Below are 15,054 nucleotides of genomic sequence, written 5' to 3' on the forward strand. Positions count from 1 at the left end.
TGCGACCAATCTTGAACTAAGGCGTCCGCCGCCAGAGCTCTGTGATCGTGAGACCGTGCCATGAAAGCTGGGACCTTGTTGTTGTGCCGGGACGCCATTAGGTCGACGTCCGGCATCCCCCAGCGGCGACAGATCTCCTGAAACACGTCCGGGTGAAGAGACCATTCCCCTGCGTCCATACCCTGGCGACTGAGGAAGTCTGCTTCCCAGTTTTCTACGCCCGGGATGTGAACTGCGGATATGGTGGATGCCGTGTCTTCCACCCACGTCAGAATCCACCGGACTTCCTGGAAGGCTTGCCGACTGCGTGTCCCCCCTTGGTGGTTGATGTATGCCACCGCTGTGGAGTTGTCCGACTGAATTCGGATCTGCTTGCCTTCCAGCCACTGCTGGAAGGCTTGTAGGGCAAAATACACTGCTCTGATTTCCAGAACATTGATCTGAAGGGTGGACTCCTGCTGAGTCCACGTGCCTTGAGCCCTGTGGTGGAGAAAAACTGCTCCCCACCCTGATAGACTCGCGTCTGTCGTGACCACCGCCCAGGATGGGGGTAGGAAGGACTTTCCTTTTGACAATGAGGTGGGAAGAAGCCACCACCGAAGAGATTCCTTGGCCGCCTGAGAAAGGGAGACGTTCCTGTCGAGGGACGTCGACTTCCCGTCCCATTGGCGGAGAATGTCCCATTGTAGTGGACGCAGATGAAACTGCGCGAAAGGGACTGCCTCCATTGCTGCTACCATCTTCCCTAGGAAGTGCATGAGGCGTCTCAAGGGGTGCGACTGGCTTGAAGGAGAGATTGCACCCCTGTCTGAAGTGAACGCTGTTTGTCCAGCGGAAGTTTCACTATCGCTGAGAGAGTATGAAACTCCATGCCAAGATATGTTAGCGATTGGGTCGGGGTCAGAATTGACTTTGAAAAGTTGATGATCCACCCGAAACTCTGGAGAGTCTCCAGCGCAACGTTCAGGCTGTGTTGGCATGCCTCTTGAGAGGGTGCCTTGACAAGTAGATCGTCCAAGTAAGGGATCACAGAGTGACCCTGAGAGTGCAGGACTGCTACTACTGCTGCCATGACCTTGGTGAAGACCCGTGGGGCTGTCGCCAGACCGAAAGGCAGGGCTACGAACTGAAGGTGTTCGTCTCCTATAACGAAGCGTAGAAAACGCTGGTGCTCTGGAGCAATCGGCACGTGGAGATAAGCATCCTTGATGTCTATTGATGCTAGGAAATCTCCTTGAGACATTGAGGCGATGACGGAGCGGAGGGATTCCATCCGGAACCGCCTGGTTTTCACATGCTTGTTGAGCAGTTTTAGGTCCAGAACAGGACGGAAAGACCCGTCCTTTTTTGGCACCACAAACAAATTGGAGTAAAAACCGTGACCTTGCTCCTGAAGAGGAACAGGGATCACCACTCCTTCTGCCTTTAGAGAGCACCCGCCTGCAGAAGAGCACCGGCTCGGTCGGGAGGTGGAGAAGTTCTGAAGAATCGAGTCGGAGGACGAGAACTGAACTCTATCCTGTACCCGTGAGACAGAATGTCTCTCACCCGACGGTCTTTGACCTGTGGCAGCCAAATGTCCCCAAAGCGGGAGAGCCTGCCACCGACCGAGGATGCGGAGAGAGGAGGCCGAAAGTCATGAGGAAGCCGCCTTGGTAGCGGTTCCTCCGGCTGCCTTCTTTGGGCGTGACTGAGCCCGCCAAGAATCTGAGCTAGTCTGATCCTTTTGAGTCCTTTTGGACGAGGAGAATTGGGACCTGCCCGAGCCTCGAAAGGACCGAAACCTCGACTGTCCCCTCCTCTGTTGGGGTTTGTTAGGTTTGGGCTGGGGTAAGGAAGAATCCTTACCCTTGGACTGTTTAATGATTTCATCCAATCTCTCACCAAACAGTCTGTCACCAGAAAATGGCAAACTGGTTAAGCACTTTTTGGAAGCAGAATCTGCCTGCCATTCCCTTAACCACAAGGCTCTGCGTAAAACCACAGAGTTGGCGGACGCCACTGCCGTACGGCTCGTAGAGTCCAGGACAGCATTAATAGCGTAAGACGCAAATGCAGACATTTGAGAGGTTAAGGACGCTACTTGCGGAACAGATGTACGTGTGACAGTGTCAATCTGCGCAAGACCAGCTGAAATAGCTTGGAGTGCCCATACGGCTGCGAATGCCGGAGCAAACGACGCGCCGATAGCTTCATAGATGGATTTCAACCAGAGCTCCATCTGTCTGTCAGTGGCATCTTTAAGTGAAGCCCCATCGTCCACTGCAACTATGGATCTAGTCGCAAGCCTGGAGATTGGAGGATCCACCTTTGGACACCGGGTCCAGCTCTTGACCACGTCAGGGGGAAAGGGATAACGTGTATCCTTAAGACGTTTGGAGAAACGCTTATCTGGATAAGCGTGGTGTTTCTGAACTGCTTCTCTGAAGTCAGAGTGGTCAAGAAAAGTACTCAATTTACGCTTGGGATACCTGAAATGGAATTTCTCCTGCTGTGAAGCTGACTCCTCCACTGGAGGAGCTGAGGGAGAAATATCTAACATTCCATTGATGGACGCTATAAGATCATTCACTATGGCGTCACCATCAGGTGTATCCAGATTGAGAGCGGTCTCAGGATCAGAATCCTGATCAGCTACGTCTGCCTCATCATACAGAGTCCTCCTGCTGGGACCCTGACCAGTGTGATGAAGTCGAGGGCCGCTCCCAGCGAGCTCGCTTAGGCTGTCTGGGACTGTCGTCCGTGTCAGAGCCTGCATGGGACCCCCCCGGAGCACGGATTTGTTCCAAATGAGGGGGGCCAGGGAGCATTGAATCAACAGTGCCCATGGTCTGAGTTACCGGTCTGGACTGCAAAGTCCTCCGTCTCTGCCACCTGGACAGTGTTCACAGGTGGTTCTCCTTGGGCCACCTCTAGCAGAGACCCCGGCTGAGCAAGTGCTACAGGGGAGCATTGCACACAATGGGGGTCAGTGAAATCTGCCGGTAGAACAGCCTCACATGCAGTACAAGCAGCAAAGAAAGCCTGTGCCTTGGCACCCTTGCTTTTTGCGGACGACATGCTGTTGTCTAGCCATCTAGGAGGGTATATAGCCAAGAATAGCGACCGTACAGTGCAATGTATAACATACAAGCATAAAGTACAAATGAACACTTCGGCATTAGTGGAGTCAGCACTTCAGGTGCTGCTTACCGCCCGCTCAAAAGCGGGTGTGTGGTCGCCAGAATCCTGTGACTGGGTGTCCCAGAGCTCGTCTCTCTTCTCCAGCTCAGACTGCAAACAGGAATGGCTGCCGGCGTCCTGTGGAGAGGGGCGGGCCGTGGGCGTGCCCCAGACAAAGTGCGGGAAACTGGCGTCCCACTGTGTCCAGTGAGGGGGCTGGAGTATGCTAAGCAGACTCCAGCCCTCGGCGCTGACGTTCTGTACAGCGTCCCGCCCCTCCCCTGACTGGCAGGCCTGGGGGCGGGAACGAAACGAAACTAGGCCGCAAAGCCGGGGACTCGAGTAATAAGCGCGGCCGTCCTATGTGCACGGCCAGCGCGGAAGTCCCCGGCGCACCACAAGTCCCAGCCGCGCCGCAGTGTAAAAACAGCCAGCAGCGGCCGGCGCGGCAGTTCCCAATACATTAACTCACTCAGCAAAGCTGCAGTGAGTAATAGCACAAGCGCTCCGCGCTGTTGTCCCCGGCGCACTAACACACCCAGCAATGCTGGTGTGTGTGTGCGCGATTTGTACGGGGACACAGAGTACCTTAATGTAGCAGGGCCCTGTCCCTGACGATACTCAGCTCCATATCCAGCAGGTTCTCCGGGTCTGTGGATGGAGCACGGTCTCAGTGCCTGGAGACCGGTAAGATCCCACTTCACACAGAGCCCTGAGGGGGATGGGGAAGGAAAGCAGCATGTGGGCTCCAGCCTCCGTACCCGCAATGGGTACCTCAACCTTAACAAACACCGCCGACAAAAGTGGGGTGAGAAGGGAGCATGCTGGGGGCCCTAGTATGGGCCCTCTTTTCTTCCATCCGACATAGTCAGCAGCTGCTGCTGACTAAAACAGTGGAGCTATGCGTGGATGTCTGACCTCCTTCGCACAAAGCATGAAAACTGAGGAGCCCGTGATCCCACGGGGGGTGTATAGGCAGAAGGGGAGGGGCCTTACACTTTTAAGTGTAATACTTTGTGTGGCCTCCGGAGGCAGTAGCTATACACCCAATTGTCTGGGTCTCCCAATAGAGCGACAAAGAAAACTATTTTTTTTTTTTTGCTAGAGACAGCTTTACAACATATTGTTCCAGATCAGGACTTTAATCCACACACATTACTGAAAGTGATGTGGATTATCAGTTAAAAGGGAACCTTATGGCCTATAAGCTACCGGCGAGTGTGTATGACGTAGGACGCGTCATGCACACAGGCTTCAGAAGACAGAGGAGCAAGATGGCCGAGAGAAGAGGCGCCGGTCCCGGAGAACAGCGCCGCACACAGGGCCAAACAGCACCGCAGCGACCGGCTTAGGTGAGTATTATAAAGTGATTTTTACATTCTACACAGCGGCCTGGGCTCTTATATACAGCAGGTTAGAATGCTGTATATAAGAGCTCACTGGTGGTGGTGGCCGCAGCTTATAGGCCATAAAACTGGTGACATGTTCCCTTTAAGTTATGTAGGTTTGTTGTTCAGTGTCAAAGAAGGGAATTTTGTTACTTACCGTAAATTCCTTTTCTTCTAGCTCTTATTGGGAGACCCAGACGATTGGGTGTATAGCTACTGCCTCCGGAGGCCACACAAAGCATTACACTAAAAAGTGTAAGGCCCCTCCCCTTCTGGCTATACACCCCCCGTGGGATCACGGGCTGCTCAGTTTTAGTGCTAAAGCAAGAAGGAGGAAAGCCAATAACTGGTTTAAACAAATTCACTCCGAGAAACATCGGAGAACTGAAAACCGTTCAACATGAACAACATGTGTACCCGCAAACAAACCAAAAATCCCGAAGGACAACAGGGCGGGTGCTGGGTCTCCCAATAAGAGCTAGAAGAAAAGGAATTTACGGTAAGTAACAAAATTCCCTTCTTCTTCGGCGCTCTATTGGGAGACCCAGACGATTGGGACGTCCAAAAGCAGTCCCTGGGTGGGTAACAAAATACCTCAAGTTAGAGCTGCAAGACAGCCCTCCTCTACGAGGAGGCCACTGCCGCCTGCAGGACTCTTCTACCTAGGCTGGCGTCCGCCGAAGCATAGGTATGCACCTGATAATGTTTGGTGAAAGTGTGCAAACTCGACCAGGTAGCTGCCTGGCACACTTGTTGAGCCGAAGCCTGGTGTCGTAATGCCCAGGACGCACCCACGGCTCTGGTTGAATGGGCCTTCAGCCCTGAAGGAACCGGAAGCCCCGCAGAACGGTAGGCTTCCAGAATTGGTTCTTTGATCCATCGAGCCAGGGTGGCTTTAGAAGCCTGCGACCCCTTGCGCTGGCCAGCGACAAGGACAAAGAGTGCATCAGAGCGGCGCAGGGGCGCCGTGCGGGAAATGTAGATTCTGAGTGCTCTCACCAGATCTAACAAATGTAAATCCTTGTCATACCGGTGAACCGGATGAGGACAAAAGGAAGGTAAGGAGATATCCTGATTAATATGAAACGAGGATACTACCTTAGGGAGAAACTCCTGAATGGGGCGCAGCACTACCTTGTCCTGGTGGACCACCAGGAAGGGAGCCTTGGATGACAGCGCTGCTAGCTCAGACACTCTCCGAAGAGACGTGATCGCTACCAGAAAGGCCACTTTCTGTGATAGTCGAGAGAGTGAAACATCCGTCAGAAACTCGAAAGGCGGCTTCTGGAGAGCAACTAGTACCCTGTTCAGATCCCATGGATCTAACGGCCGCTCGTACGGGGGGACGATATGACAAACCCCCTGCAGGAAACGTGCGTACCTGCGGACGTCGTGCTAGACGCTTCTGAAAAAACACTAATAGCGCCGAGACTTGCCCTTTAAGGGAGCCGAGCGACAAGCCCTTTTCCAACCCAGATTGCAGGAAGGAAAGAAAAGTAGGCAATGCCAATGGCCAGGGGGACACTCCTTGTACAGAGCACCAGTAAAAGAAAATCTTCCACTTCCGTGGTAGATCTTAGCAGACGTGGGCTTCATAGCCTGTCTCATGGTGGCAACGACCCCTTGGGATAATCCTGAGGACACTAGGATCTAGGACGCAATGGCCACACAGTAGGTTCAGGGCCGTAGAATTCAGATGGAAAAACGGCCCTTGGGACAGTAAGTCTGGCCGGTCTGGTAGTGCCCACGGTTGACCGACCGTGAGATGCCTGTCGCCAGAGCTCTTTGATCGTCATGAAAACCGGGACCTTGCTGTTGTGCCGATTCGTGAAACCCGTCCGGGTGCAGAGACCATTCTCCTGCGTCCACGCCCTGGTGACTGAGGAAGTCTGCTTCCCAGTTTTCTACGCCCGGGATGTGAACTGCGGATATGGTGTATGCTCTGTCTTCCACCCCTAGCAGAATCCGGCGGACTTCCTGGGAGGCTCGCCGACTGCGTAGTCCGCCTTGGTGGTTGATGTATGCCACCGCTGTGGATTGTCCGACTGAATTCGGATCTGTTTGCCTTCCAGCCACTGCAGGAAGTCTTGCAGGGCAATATACACTGCCCAGAGCTCCAGACAATTGATCTGAAGAGTGGACTCCTCTGAAGAGAGTCCTTGATCGTCTGAGAAAGGGGGACGTTCCTGTGTAGGGACATCGACTTCCCCTCCCATTAGCGAAGAATGTTCTATTGAAGTGGACGCAGATGAAACTGCGTGAAAGGGACTGCCTCTGGATGAGGTGTCTCCTTGAAGGAGAGACTGCACCCCCGTCTGTAGTGACCGCTGTTTGTCCAGTGGAAGCTTCACCATCGCTGAGAGAGTGTGAAACCCCAAGCTAAGATATGCCAGCGATTGGGTTTAACTTTGAAAAGTTGAGGACCCACCCGAAACTCTGGGAAGTCTCCAGCGCCATGTTCAGGCTGTGTTGGCATGCCTCTTAAAAGAGTGCCTTGACAAGTAGATGGTCTAAGTAAGGGATCACAGGGTGACCCTGAGAGTGCGGGAGTGGTCCCACTGCTGCCATGAACTTGGTGAAAACCCGTGGGGCTGTCGCCAGACCGAAGGGTAGGGCTACGAACCGAAGATGCTCGTCTTCAATAACGAATCGTAGCAAACGCCGGTGCTCTGGAGCAATCGGCACGTGGAGATAAGCATCCTGATGTCTATTGATGCTAGGAAATCTCCTTGAGACATTGAGGCAATGACGGAGCGGAGGGATTCCATCCGGAACCGCCTGGTTTTCACGTGCTTGTTGAGCAGTTTAAGGTCCAGAACGGAACGGAAGGAGTCGTCCTATTTTGTCACCCCGACCAGATCAGAGTAAAAAGTGTCTCTTGTTCCTGAGGAGGAACCGGGATTACGACTCCTACTGCCTGCAGAAGAGCCTCGGCTCGGCCGGTGAGGAAGTTTTTGCGACAAACTGTCTCTCACCCACCGGCCATTGACCTGTGGCAGTTAAATGTCGCTAAAGCGGGGGAGTCTGCCACCGACCGCGGACGCGGAGAGAGAGGGCTGAAAGTCATGAGGAAACCGCCTTGGTAGCGGTTCCTCCGGCTGCCTTCTCCGGGCGTGATTGAGCCCGCCAGGAACCTGCGCCCCTCTGAGCCTTTTGAGTCGTCTTGGACGAGGGCAATTGGGACGTGCCCGAGCCTGGGAAGGACCGAAACCTCGACTGTCCCTTCTCCTGATGGGTCTTGTTTGATAGCTGGGGTAAGGAAGAATCCGTACCCTTGGACAGTTGAATGATTTAATCCAACCGCTCACGAAACAGTCTGTCACCAGATAAAGGCAATCTGGTTAAGCACTTTTGTGGAAGCAGCATCTGCTCCAATCCCTTAACACTAGGAGCGTAACAACACGGAGTTGGCGGACGCCACTGACGTACGGCTCGTAGAGTCCAGGACAGCATAAACAGCTTGAGTCGCAATGCCGACATTGCGAGGTGAAGGACGCTACTGCGGCCAAGATGTACATGTGACCGCGTCCCTCTGCGCAATACTAGCTGAAATAGCTTGGAGTGCCTCTATGGCTGCGAATGCCGGGGCAACCGACCCGCCGATAGCTTCATAGACAGATTGCAACCAGAGGGCTATCTGTCTGTCAATGGCATCTTTAAGTGAAGTCCCATCTTCCACTGCAACTATAGATCTAGCCGCAAGCCTGGAGATTGGGGGATCCACCCTTGGAGCGCTTGAGCACGTCAGGGGGGAAGAGACAACGCGTATCCTCAATACGGTTGGAGAAACGCTTATCGGGATAAGCGTGGTGTTCCTGGACTGCTTCTCTGGAGTCAGAGTGACCAGAAAAGTACTCAATATACGCTTGAGATACCGAAATAGGGATTTCTTCTGCTGTGAAGCTGACCCCTCCACTGGAGGAGTTGAGGGAGAAATACCCAACCTTCCATTGATGGACGCTATAAGATTATTCACTATAGCGTCACCATCCGGTGTATCCGGATTGAGAGCGGTCTCAGGATCAGAGTCCTGAACAGCTACGTCTGCATCATCATACAGAGAGTACTGTGATGAAGTCGAGGGCCGTTCTTAGGGAGCTCGCTTAGGCCGTCTGGGACTGTCGTCCGTGTCAGAGCCTGCACCCTGGGATGCATGGGACCCTCCTGGAGCCATGATTTGTTTCGAAATCAGGGTGGCCAGGGGCATTGAATCAACATTGCCCAAGGTCTGTCTGGACTGCAAAGTCTGTAAGATGTTAGTCATAGTCACAGACAATATATCAGCGGAAACTGCAACTCCGTCCCTGTCCCTGGACAGGGATCACAGGTGGTTCTTTTGGCCACCTGTAGCAGAGACCCCGTTGAGTAATTGCACACACTGGGGGTCCTGGAACAGTATCGCATGCAGTACAAGCAGCATAGAAAGCCTGTGCCTTGGCACCCATGCTTTTTTTTTTTTTTTGCTGTTGCTGTCTAGCCATCTAGGAGCATTAGCCAAGAATAGCGACCGTACAGTGCAATGTATAGCATACAAGCATGAAGTACAATAAACACTTCAGCACATGCAGTACAAGGAGCATAGAAAGCCTGTGCCTTGGCACCTTTGCTTTTCTGCTGCCGTTGTCTAGTTATTCAGGAGCATTAGCCAAGAAAAGCGACATACAGTGAATGTATAGCATACAAGCATGAAAATAACCACTGCAGCACATGCAATCCAAGCAGCATTGAAAGCTTGTGCCTTAGCACCCTTGCTTTTCTGCTGCTGTTGTCTAGTCATCAAGGAGCATTAGCCAAGAATAGCGACATGCAGTGAATGTACAAGCATGAAAATAAACTCTGCAGTACATGCAATCCAAGCAGCATTGAAAGCTTGTGCCTTAGCACCATTGCTGTTTGCTGCCGCTGTCTAGCCATCTAGGCGGGTAGACAGCCAAGAATAGCCCTTACAGTGCAATGTAAAGCCTACAAGCATAAAGGACACATGACACTGCAGCACATGCAAGACAAGCAGCATATAGAGTCTGTGCTTTAGCACCCCTGATCTTTTGCTGCTGTTTCTAGGTCTGCATCCTGAATAGCGACCGTACAAAAGTACAACAGGACACTTCGGCATTAGTGGGTCAGCACTTTAGTTGCCGCTTACCGCCCGCACAAAAGCGGGTGTGTGGCGCCGGAATCCTGTGCTGGTTAGCTCAGCGCTTGTCTCCGTTTTCCCGCTCTGCGTGCCGGAATGGCTGCCGGCGTCCAGAGGAGAGGGGCGGGCCGAGGGCGTGCCCGAGACAAGAGCGGGAACCCGGCGCCCACTGTGTCTAGTGAAGGGGGCTGGAGAATGCAAATAAGGCTCCAGCCCTCGGCGCTGCTATAGAACAGCGTCTCTCCCTTTCCCTGAGTGACAGGGTGGGGGCGGGAACGAAGCGGCGCTAGGCCGCAAAAGCCGGGGACCAAAGTTAGAAGCGCCGCCGCCGTAAAAGCGCGGTCGGCGCGTCCCCGGCGCACTACAAGTCGCAGCTGCGCCGCCGCTCCAGGGGCGGTCGGCGCGGCGGTCCCCACACGTAAAGTCCCCCAGTAATCTGCAGGGACTATAAGCCCAGCGCACAGCGCTACAGTCCCCGGCGCACTAGCACACCCAGCAAGCCTGGAGTGTGCGTGGCCTGCCATACGGGGACACAGAGTACCTGAAAGTTGCAGGGCCTTGTCCCTGAACGGCACTCCCGCTCCACATCCAGCAGGTTCTATGGGTCTGTGGATGGAGCCCGGCCTCAGGGCTTGGTGGCCGGAAAGATCCCACTTCCTCAGAGCCCCTCAGGGGGATGGGGAAGGAAAACAGCATGTGGGCTCCAGCCTCCGTACCAGCAATAGGTACCTCAACCTTACAAACCGCAAGTGGGGTGAGAAGGGAGCATGCTGGGGGCCCTAGTATGGGCCCTCTTTTCTTCCATCCGATATAGTCAGCAGCTACTGCTGACTAAACAGTGGAGCTTATGCATGGATGTGTGCCTCCTTCGCACAAAGCTTGAAAACTGAGCAGCCCGTGATCCCACGGGGGGTGTATAGCCAGAAGGGGAGGGGCCTTACACTTTTTAGTGTAATGCTTTGTGTGGCCTCCGGAGGCAGTAGCTATACACCCAATCGTCTGGGTCTCCCAATAGAGCGCCGAAGAAAACTAGATGGCAATAGTTTCCAAAAATTTTGCCAAGAAATTAAACACAAAATAATATTTTCTTATTGTTATACATAGTTAATAGTTCGTGTATGCAGGATATATTTTGTACCTTTAGATGTGGAAACATATTGGCATGATCCCCAATAAAGAAAGTGTTGGGCATATATGCCATTTTCTCAGAGTACTGTTCAGCGACATCAGTTGGAGAGGTCTCTTTGTCGGTGATAATATAGTCCATGAATGGTGCCCCACTCGTTCCGGGATAGCCCAGCCACATAGCCTTAAATTATCAAAGAAACTGAAATGACTATTCAACCAATAGAAAGTAGTAATACTCCATTAAATTTGTTGAAACATAGTAAAATAATGGACATTCTGTCTGAAAATGATTAAAGATTTTCGTAATCCTCAAAAAAAAAAAAAGTAAAGCAATAGGATATAAAGTATCTTTAAACAATCAACCCTAATCACTATCAAGATTCAGTAAAGGCCACTTCACACATAACGAGATCGCTAATGACATCGCTTGTGACGAAACAACGACTTCACCAGCGATCTCGTTATGTTTGACACGTACCAACGATCCACCCCCTGCTGTGAGATCGTTGCTGAATGTCCTGGGCCATTTTTTGCTCGTTGGAGTCCTCCTGGGCAGGATGGATCTGTATGTTTGACACCTACCAACGATTTCGTTAACGACCTAGATGAGAACTTAAAGTGTGACACGTAGGCGTGTAGTTGCGTCAGCTTTTCCGCGCCACCTCTGCACCAATTGGTTGGCGCTGAGAACAGTAAGCAAACACTCAGGAAAAAAGGAGGGATGAATCCGGGTGCAGATGCAGCTTCGATCCGAAAAGCAAGCAAGCAACCGGGAACAAAGTACGAATGAATCCGGGTGGAGTCGCAGGTTCCATACTCAAAGCAAGGCTCAAAATGGGACAAAGGATGAAGCGATACAATGTTGCCTTCTAGGCCGGCTGCCTAATCAGAACGCAGTATTGGCCACCAATCGGAGTGGAGGGGTGTGGAAAAGGTGATGCATATGCACGCCTACGTGGCTTACAGCGTCATTACATAGCTGCTGTGTGACAGGGTCCCAACGACCAACGAGATCGTTATACAGGTCGCTGCATCGTTACTAAAGTTGTTGGGAAAATGACTGACATCTCACCGATTTATCAACGATTCAGAAACTGTGACGTGTTAACGATCTCGTTATGTGTGACTGGACCTTAAGAGGATTGAGCTCTATATGACTATAGGATGCCACTGATACAATGAGCATATAGTTATAAAATAATCCAAACATAAAATCAGGGCTGAGTGCTCATCTCCTTACACACCTGAATTGGGGCAGCTCTTAGGGCAAACAGCTCATTTCGTGCTCCTTTGGTGTAGCCATTCATGTTAATTAGAATATGGACTCCATCCTGATGTATACGATCAGCTGCTTTCCCATTACAAGGAATCTATAAAATACAAGTTAAGATGTTATGGGGAAAACAAAATGCTACAAGTTTCACATGTGAACAAAAGTAACAAGATTTCCCACCTGGGACAAGTCAACAAAGTGGTTTGCTTCTGCCATAACTTTCACACGGAAATTGGTACCATCATCAGGACTAAGAGCGTAACAGAAGACCTGGGGAAAACACAATGCAGTTACTATGAACTAGTTCTGCTTTTCTACACAAAGCTACATGGCACTACACAATCTGCAAAATACTAAATGCATGAATGACAAATATACTTCTTACCTCAAACTTATCAGAGTTATGCATGCCAGGAATTGACTGCATCAAGTGAGAGGTGGGGTGATTGCCAAAATCAGAGCTCACATAGCCCACCCTTAGTCTGCCATCACTGGCCTTCAAATCCTTGGGGTGTTCATAAAGTGGCTTGTGAAGAACATTGATCTGCAAGAAATTGCATAAGTCAGTAACATTCTTAACTCTTATTATAGTCAAATATAACACATTCATTTTCTTGCTTTAGTTGTGATATGCCCCCCCCCCCAAAACAAAAAATAATGCCACTGCTACCTTGTCTAAGCACAGGTTTCCATGCCTTTCAGCAATAGCTTTCCTAAAACCATGAGACAATGGATACAGCATACTATGGTGCGGATGTACAGATGGAAGTCTGTTCTTGTCCAGCTGATCTGCAACAATGCTAACGAGTTTCTTCATCCGGTCATCATAGTCTGTCCAATCACAGACAATCTGCAAAAATGAAAAGCACATATAGGATGGAATTAGTTATAAAAACTTTAGTTCAAAATATTAGATCTCATCAGGTGTGCTCAGCCACCGGCATCCTCATCCTCACTAATCTTGCTAATGGACTGATTGTGGTCCTGAATGACATTGAAGAAGTGGCCACACATGCGCCATCACTTTTTCATTGATACTAGAAGGAACTCAATTACTTTTAAGTGTTTACATATAAATTAAGGGGAAACAGTCAATTCATGCTGTCCAAACCACTGGCAATATGAAAGGGTCGGCTGCACGACTGCTGTCAATACCTGTGGTTTAGGCAGCGGTTCTGTTTCCCTTTAAACAATACACTTGTAAAAAAAAAAACACTAAACTTTTACTTTGAGTGAAAAACAAACAAACCCCATTTCTCGTACCTGAAGGCAGTGTGCCAAGTTGCAATATGCATCAGGGAAGTCCGGTTTTAGCTTCAGAGCAGTCCTATAAGAAGCTATTGCTTCTGGAATGTTACCAGAGTCCTAAAGGGCAGGTATGACACATTTAGGAGTAATAAACCACGGGCGGTCACTGTCCACATGCTTTGAATAATGTTGATATTTTTAAGCATTCATTTCATTTACTGACCTTGTGAATGGACGCGAGGTTACTATGAGCATCAGCAAACGCTGGATTGATCTGGATCGCCCGGGTGTAGCACTGCAGCGCTCCCTGGACATCCTGCATCTCCTTCAATGTGTTTCCCATGTTTGAATAGGCATCAGCAAATGTTGGACTGATTCTGAAAAGAAATTGATTCTTAAAGTCGGAGCACATAATAAAAAGGCTGCAACAAATGTATCATACAAGCCTGAATTACCGAATGGCTTCCTTGTAATGCATGAGAGCTTCTTGAAGCTTTCCTTGCTGCTGCAGAACACTGGCCAGATTAGAATGAGCTGCTGCAAACTCGGGGAAGACCTAAAAGGCAAAATATCAGTGTTTTACAAGCTCAGTTTTAATAAAGGGTAAAATAATGAGGATTTTGAACTTGATGAGCATCTACCTCAAGAGCTTTCCGATACAGACGCACAGCTTCCTCAATATTTCCTTGTTCTCGTTTAATGTTGGCCAGGTTATTCAGAGAATCCGCATGAGTTGGACAGAGGCGAAGAGCAGTGTTGTAGCACTCTTCAGCATCAACCACCTTATTTAAAATAAAATAAAAAATAATATACAAACAGTCAGAAAAGGGAGTACACCCCTCACATTTTTGTATATATTTTATATGTTTCCATGGGACAACACTGAAGATATGAGACTGATGAAATGTAAGGTAGTCACTGTACAGCTTGTATAAAACAGTGTAAATTTAGTGCCCCCTAAACTATTGGCAACAAGAGTGAGTTCACCCCTAAGAAAAAAATGGACAAATTGTGCCGAAAGTGTCAGTATTTTGGGCCTGGAGTTCACAGGAGCCACTGATCACTCGGGAACACTGTAAATGTGGAACCATTACTGCGTAGCTGGAAATACGACACACATCCAGGAGAAGTAAAATACGAGGTGGTTTAATGCAATGAGTTTCGAAGTGTAACCCCACTTCATCAGGAAATCAACCAGGTCTTTTCCCTCCAGCTTTTTTTATAGGAGCCACTGGCATCCTCCTCCATCCTTTATCACGACACCATGGAGCTGGTGGATGTTCAAGAACTTGAGCTCCTGCACCTTCTGTTTCAGGATGCTCCACAGATATTCAATAGGGTTTTGGTCTGCAGACATGCTTGGCCAGTCCAACACCCTTACCCTCAGTTTCTTTAGCAAGGCAGTGCTCATTTTTGATGTGTGTTTGGGGTCATTATCATGTTGGAATACTGCCTGCAGCCAGTTTCCAAAAGACAGAGATCATGCTCTGCTTCAGTGTGTCACAGTATTATACATGCTGGCATTCAGGGTTCCGTCAATGAACTGTAGCTCCCCATAGCCAGCAGCGCTCATGCAGCCCCAAACCAGGACACTCCCACCACTATGCTTGACTGTAGGAAAGACATACTTAATTTCTCCCCTGGTTGCTGCCACACAAGTTTGACACAAAGAAGGGAATTTTGTTACTTACCGTAAATTCCTTTTCTTCTAGCTCTTATTG

At 50.3% G+C, this 15,054-nt stretch overlaps 1 protein-coding gene across 5 annotated transcripts in view; it reads right to left on the reverse strand.

The window, feature by feature from the left end:
* OGT (O-linked N-acetylglucosamine (GlcNAc) transferase) overlaps positions 1-15,054 on the reverse strand; it is a 124,710-nt gene that overhangs the window by 22,952 nt on the left and 86,704 nt on the right. For 3 of the 5 annotated variants that reach the window (XM_075323951.1, XM_075323949.1, XM_075323953.1), the window contains 9 exons: positions 13,975-14,115; positions 13,789-13,889; positions 13,557-13,710; positions 13,349-13,450; positions 12,753-12,935; positions 12,471-12,629; positions 12,266-12,355; positions 12,057-12,182; positions 10,823-10,993 (listed from right to left, as the gene is read on the reverse strand). In XM_075323951.1, the coding sequence (XP_075180066.1) occupies positions 10,823-10,993; positions 12,057-12,182; positions 12,266-12,355; positions 12,471-12,629; positions 12,753-12,935; positions 13,349-13,450; positions 13,557-13,710; positions 13,789-13,889; positions 13,975-14,115 (1,227 nt within the window). The remainder of the gene's footprint in view (positions 1-10,822; positions 10,994-12,056; positions 12,183-12,265; positions 12,356-12,470; positions 12,630-12,752; positions 12,936-13,348; positions 13,451-13,556; positions 13,711-13,788; positions 13,890-13,974; positions 14,116-15,054) is intronic. The other 2 variants (XM_075323950.1, XM_075323952.1) reach the window with 1 other exon arrangement.

The sequence above is a fragment of the Anomaloglossus baeobatrachus genome, chromosome 9 (genome assembly GCF_048569485.1).
Source record: "Anomaloglossus baeobatrachus isolate aAnoBae1 chromosome 9, aAnoBae1.hap1, whole genome shotgun sequence".
NCBI classification, from domain to species: Eukaryota; Metazoa; Chordata; class Amphibia; order Anura; family Aromobatidae; genus Anomaloglossus; species Anomaloglossus baeobatrachus.